This window comes from Sipha flava, unplaced genomic scaffold (genome assembly GCF_003268045.1).
Source record: "Sipha flava isolate LNK unplaced genomic scaffold, YSA_version1 339_pilon_pilon, whole genome shotgun sequence".
Classification (NCBI taxonomy): Eukaryota; Metazoa; Arthropoda; class Insecta; order Hemiptera; family Aphididae; genus Sipha; species Sipha flava.
The window spans coordinates 158,424-165,482 of NW_020273031.1; the positions used below are offsets into that span (position 1 = coordinate 158,424).

Consider the following 7,059-nt stretch of genomic DNA (forward strand, 5'->3'; position numbering starts at 1 on the left):
AAATAATTTTGGTTGAAAATAGTCGATAACAAGTATTATAAAGTTCTTCGTGCATATCTTTATTGATGAAAGAAAACTGAGCTTAATTTTACGAGAGCTAAATATAAAATGTTGACAATTCTATAAAATGATGAAAATCCTTTACATATTTATAAATAAAAATTCATAAGACTGTCATTATGTATACTTATTGGATGAAAATTGGGTACCAAGATTTTTTACAAGATTTTATTTGTAGTAAATAAAAAAAATATATTACTGAAATGTAGTTAAATTGATTTATAAACGTTACAAAATTATATTTTGACGAAATTGGATACTTCAAGAAATATGATTATATAAATATTTTATAGACAACTCCGGGTTTAAAAAATTTTGTATGAAATTGTTGCTGTTTCTAGGCATTTAACATTTTCGATTCCTTCTAATTTTATATTTTTTTATGTGAAAGTCGGAACACTGAATATTCAACATACCTTACTAAAAAAATTAGTTCTTCTACTTTATCAACTATTTTGAGAATTATATACTGATTCACCCAATTTCTTTCACTCAGAATCGTTTTCTTCAATAGAAATGAAACATTGGTTTCAAATCTAAAATACCAATACAGCAATATTATTCACCTATACTTATATCTCATTCGACCGTGATTTTATACCCGATCTAAGAGTTTTGCCTTTTTTTCAAGTATATTTTGTACAAAAAACTTAATAAAGGTGCATGCATAAGTGTTAGGATCTTATCTGAAAGTTAGATGCTGGATTTTATTTATTTTCAACAATATAATTAACATAAAGTTAAATTGTTATTCAAAAACCTAAAAATCAGTGTTCAAAGATGTTAACTCTACATTTCCATATTATCATATATTAACATGTATAAAACAACAAACAATTCACTTCTGTATTATTAATTTAAATTCATACATAATTACATACATAATTGTATAGGAGAAAGATATGCTATTATGACTGGTTTTCTAATAATCATAATAAAATTATATCATTTTAAAAATGTGGTGTAAATTTTAGTTTTTGAAATCAATTTATGTATCTTACATTCTTAGAATGAGTATATAAAATAATTTATACAATAAACCATACAATAATTTTCAAAGAGAAAAAAACACAATTTTAATTGTGGTTTACTTTTTATTTGAAATCTGCCTCAAAATCATATAAATGCTATTTTGATCAAATGGACATTGTCGATAGGTCACTCCACATTCTTTATTCTTTCCTGCTTCAAGTGCCGCTTTAAATTTTGAACCATCAATCATAAAATTCATCAACGAGTTTCTAAGGCAAAGTTTACGAACATTAAATAAGAATGATTTGAGCGTGGGTTGGAAATTAAAAAAAAATATGGTACATACTTTGTTAGAGCGTTTACTGTACTATCTACGAAATTGTTGATTCCTGATTTTTCTTTTACTTGTTCTGTTGATTGTATATAAGTACACAATGCTTTTTGCATACACGCAGTTGTATTTATATTATATTTGGACATAGAATCTTCAAATTTTGCGACCATATCGTTTAAACCAGACATTATTTCTTCACCTAAATATCAACAGAAAAACTTACTATAAATAGTCAGGATGAGTAATTTTTGATTGTACTTTCTATAATATTTAAAGTATTTTTATGATTCTATATTTAGGTTCTCTCTTCTTATACGTGGATTACTCATATTTTGTCTACTGCAGAATATACATTATTTTTGACAATTTTGAACAATAAATAATATAAATAAATAATAAATTTAGTAGTTATATAAATGATAACTTTCATGATTTTACTTACTCCTCCTATATCCGGAGTAACTATTTCCAACTGGATGAGCACTAAAAAGATTAGTCGTCGAAAACAACAGGTACAAAATTTTCGGGATAAAAATTAGAATACCGAGTCCAACAACAGCTCCTACGATTAGACCACCTATATCGATTTTCTGTGATCCATAACCACTTACAGAACTACCTTGATATCCCTTGAACAAAAAAATAAATAAATATTCAGCTTCAAATGTTGTTGTTTAAGTACACAAATTAATTAAATATTTTTATAATATTATTAATATTTTGAATTTTAACTATCATTTTGATTCTATAAAGCATTTCAGATTATACTAAATGAATAAATATTTTTTTTAAGTATTATATAATTTACAGACCCTAGTCGTATAAACTATTTTGTAAATGTAAATAAATAATTGTGTTCAGTAAAGATTTTTTTAATAAAGTTTAATGAAATTAGTTTATAAGAAGACTATTGAGACCAATATAAATGTTTTGTTTCGTTAGAATAGCTTTATAAATTTTGTATTCATTTTAATAATTTTTTTTGTTACACATTTATATTTTAAGTAGAATTCATCTTAAATAAAATAATTTGTATATGATATTTATTTTTATACGTTTAATGTATGGTATAAATTATGAACGGGTATGAAAAGATTGATTAAATTCAAGTAGGTATTATAAGATAAAGTGTCTATATTTTTTAGCAGGTAACAGGTACAAAGATGCGAGTTGTTTCAAATGGAAAAATGTTCAATACGAACTGTAATTATATATTCTAATATGAAAATTCGCCAAAGAAAAATAAATTTTAGAACAATTGACTATCTTAAATAATTAGATGGAAAATTCATATGTTGATTTGTTTATCACACGTTATTATATCTGTATTTGTGTATAATACTCATATATCTTAACTATATTATGCTATTTACAAATGTGATATAAAAATTAAAAGTCAATAAAATCTTTGAACTCTCTAATTTTAATTAAAATATTGATTTACGATGTGAACATTGTTTGTAGTTTTTTGAAGACTAACATTAAATCGAATTGTAAGGAGTTATATTATATTTATTCGGTTAAAATGTTGTAACCTATTTAGTGAATGAATGTATAAAATGCACGTATTGAAAGGGTAAAGCCACACTTATCACCGTCAATAACGTATAAAAAAGAAATAACAAATTAATATAGTTGTATGTTGGCTAATTTTTAAACGAAAGGAAAATCTCATTTTACAGAATTTGTAAAAGGTGAAAATTATAAACATATTTATGTGATTTTAGCTGTGCAATATATACGAATGAGAATATGAACGTATGTATTAATCGTAATAAAATTATTTTTAAAATTATCAAATAATTTGCATACAAAATTTTTACGTATATACTACATTGCATGAACGCAGATCTCGTTAAAGTCGAATATACAAGCGTAAGGAATGAATTGCTCGATCAATATTACAGTCTACAACTTATATTAGATAATTTTTTTTTTGGTCTTCACCTTAAAACTGTCTGAAACAATTGATGAGTCAATAAAAGTGTAAATTATTTGTCCTACTGTAAATTACAAATGGAATATTTTATTTTCATAATTCCCGATAGTATGTGAAATGTAGTGAACAAATGCAGACTGTATGATTTTGATCACGTCTATGTCACCCACGCCCCAGAATTTTAACCTTGTCTGTTCAATGCACAGAATGTGTCATCAGCAGCCAGCGTGGCCTATAAAATCTTGCGTTCAATGCCACAGCTGATGCGAATAGATTAGATTACCACAGTTTTACTATAAAAATTATAACAGACATTTGGTATTAAGTTTGGACAATATTATAATAAAGTTATCGTAGTCTTATTATTAATATTTTTATCGGAACCATTGCCAAACGGTTACGATTATATTATAGGTTCATTGCATGACACATTTTTTTCTTTAGATCCTATGAATCGATGCATTGTTTTTTTGTAGCTAATTGAAAATTATTTTAGCACCGTTGCACCAACGATGACGTTATAACACGAATTATAGTTATTATTATGTATTAATAGTTTAAAATTATTTTTTTTAAATGTATACTGACTCCCAATCCAGTTGTTGCTCCACCTAAAGATGATGGTATGTATCCAAATCTAGCTTCGTGCGGTCGTTCGACGTTTGTTTTATTTTCATGTTGTACTCCTTCAAAATACGTTACGGGATTCGGCAGCACTCCACTACGTAAATCATAAAATGCATGTAATTAAACTGTTCACTCACTGTAATTTTATTCGATTCCTGGTGTCGTAAATAAAATAACTTATAAATGTAGAGTTAAGCACTATTGTGATACCTTTCAGTTACAAATTATTGAAAATGAAAAGATTACATTGCATTATTCTTAGTTATATTTTGAACAATTTAATTTTCTTAAGAAATTAGCTACATAAGTTCAATTTAGCAGAATTTTTAATTTTTTTTCTTAATGAAATTTTAACTTCAAAACATGCATATAAATAGTTTATATGTCTTAGCCACTTGATGCTAATAGCAAATTTTTTAATTTTACAGCAGATAAGTCAATGAGCAAACAAAATTACCCACATTATAATATTATAATTATAAACTATAATATAATATTATTAGTGCTATGGTTTTAATGGCTAAAAATATATTTAAATTTTTTGGTGATCAAATCATATTTTGTGCTTAAAAAGATAGGTAAATCCTATAAATCAGTAGCATTCAAACTGTGGGCTGTAGCTATATTTCTGAAGGGCCATGAAATATTTATTTTATTTAAATTATTTTCCTTAGACCTTAATTGTTTTATATTTATAAATATTAAAAATTTAATACAACATATTATAAAGTTTTTTAAAAGTATATAAAAAACATTAATTTATTATTCATATTAATAATTAATCTGTGTGAAATAGTTCATGTGATTTTAGTGGACAATTAAAAAAAAATGACAGTTTTACATTAAATTTAAGGACCTCCATGATGAAAAAATTTGAGAAGTACTGATGTAAATAATAAGAAAAAAAATACAACATTCTAACCTAATTTAGCTCTAATATATCTATTAGTTACTTATAATAATACCAATTGCAAGAAAATAGGTACTTATTATTATAATATATTATTTGTAATTTAATTATTTACGAACTTCTAAGGTATAAATTATACTCCTATCAATGTATATCCTTACTATAAATAGATATATCTACAAATAAAGTAGTATAATGAAATAACTTAAGTTTTATCTGAATTCTAATATAAAGCACAAAAAACATAAATTCTTTATTTTTGAAGTATAAAAATTTAAAACATGTGTGTTATATTCTTATGGAAATCGTATATACAAAGGATACATATACATGTATAGCATAAATAAAGATTAATCTCCAGAATTTTAAAATACATTATGTAGCTTTCCATCAAAAAAAAAAAAAAACACTTTAACCTGTAGAAAAACTTAAGAAAATATTTATTACTATATACTTAGTATAGGTAGTATTAAATTATAATTTAAAATGTTTGAATACATAATTTATGTAGATTTAAATAGGTATTCTACTGTAATTGTTGGATAACAATTATTATTTATTTTTCAGGTAAGAAATTAAAAAATTAACTATGCTAATTTTGTAAAAACTTCAAATTAATACGTACTCGGGTGGCATTTCAAATGTGTTGGGCAACGCACAAACAGCAAAATGGATAAACACAAAAATATACACAAGTGATTTGAACGCCTGGAAAATAGTTTTGATGAATGCGCGGAACTTGTATTAAATTGAAAACATATAAATGTTGCTTACCATTGCAGAGCAGTAAGCGCTAAATGTGACGGTATAGTGGCGTAGGCAGGTATGTGTCGAAAACTGTAATAATGTCTGGACAATTCAGAAGTATCAAGTGTATATATATTGTACATGAGACAATATGCGGATATCACACATAGGAAGGAAAACAAAAGTGAAAATGTTTAATAATTTGTCGTAGGAACCGAATATTTTTGAGTCCATTGTTGGAGTCTGTTGATGAGCAACCATTTGTGACTTGGGACATGGAGGATTTTTCAGCCACAAAGAATGAGTATGTTGTTATTCAACAAAATACAGCATTTAATTTTTTTTTATATTATGTATGTTTTATTTGTTGCGTGCTCACGTAACACGTTTACCTATTTTTGAATACGTAATGCACATAATACAATATCGTTTTAATATAATTAAGACTTACAACTCTGTGTTCCGACCGAGTAAATATAGAACACGATAAGTACATAATATTTTCCGGTAATTAATTTTTATTTGTGTTTCTTTGTTTCATAAGACTTCTATATTTGTACAATCAAGTTTGTTTTAAAATTATATCTTACATATATACCTGTAAACTGAGTACTAAATTTTTACACATTACTTACCACTGCGTATAAACATTTTAAATAATAATTTAATAAATATTTTCCACAAATAAACAAAACTTTTTTTTATAGCCATTCTCTATCTATGCATTTGGATAATGTTAAAAGCATAATGCAGTTTGTTCTTTACTTGAATTTTAATCATATTGAACTATAAAATCTAAATATTAAAAATACAGTAGTTCTTTTAATTATTTGTTTTGTATAATAATGTAATGTTGATATTTTTGACTATAGTAAATATTTTCTTTAATTAATCATAAATATATAATGATAAACTATAAATGTGTGTGTATTAATTTCACATGTTTTTGTTAATTTGTATGAGTCATAGTACATGGTATATGGTTTATATATATATTTATATTTTCGATTATAATATAAGTACAACTGAATTCTGACTATACTGAGTATTGACTTGAGTATAAAAAAAACATTTTAAAAGTTTGTATTTTATTGATTTTACAAAGTGTTACCACTTCAATAATTTTAATTAAATTTTGTATCAATTGAAAAGCAATATATTATATATATATTAGGTTTATTTTTAATGTTTATATGTTGTGTAATTTTTAGTATATAGATATCGTGGACTTTGTTTAACAGATTACTTATATCATACTTAATGCACGTTTAAAATATTTCTATTCATTACTTTTAATAAACACTTCAAATTTTGATTGTTCGCATTTTTTAATTTTACAATATTATTTCTTTCATTTTTTAACATAATACATTTATAAGTACATACCATTTTCATTTACAGATTCAAGTAACTTCAATTTTAATACAAATACTTTAAAGTATTGGAATTTACTTATGTATAGTTTGTGTA

At 24.6% G+C, this 7,059-nt stretch overlaps 1 protein-coding gene across 1 annotated transcript; it reads right to left on the reverse strand.

Annotated features, from left to right (window-relative positions):
- Positions 1-1,002: 1,002 nt before the first annotated feature.
- LOC112687289 lies at positions 1,003-5,767 on the reverse strand. The gene is made up of 6 exons (XM_025559917.1): positions 5,617-5,767; positions 5,468-5,550; positions 3,894-4,026; positions 1,809-1,995; positions 1,379-1,565; positions 1,003-1,301 (listed from the first exon to the last, which is right to left on the reverse strand). Exons 1-6 carry the CDS (start codon positions 5,617-5,619, stop codon positions 1,148-1,150), a joined length of 747 nt encoding a protein of 248 aa, XP_025415702.1. The 5' UTR covers positions 5,620-5,767; the 3' UTR covers positions 1,003-1,147.
- Positions 5,768-7,059: the final 1,292 nt, after the last annotated feature.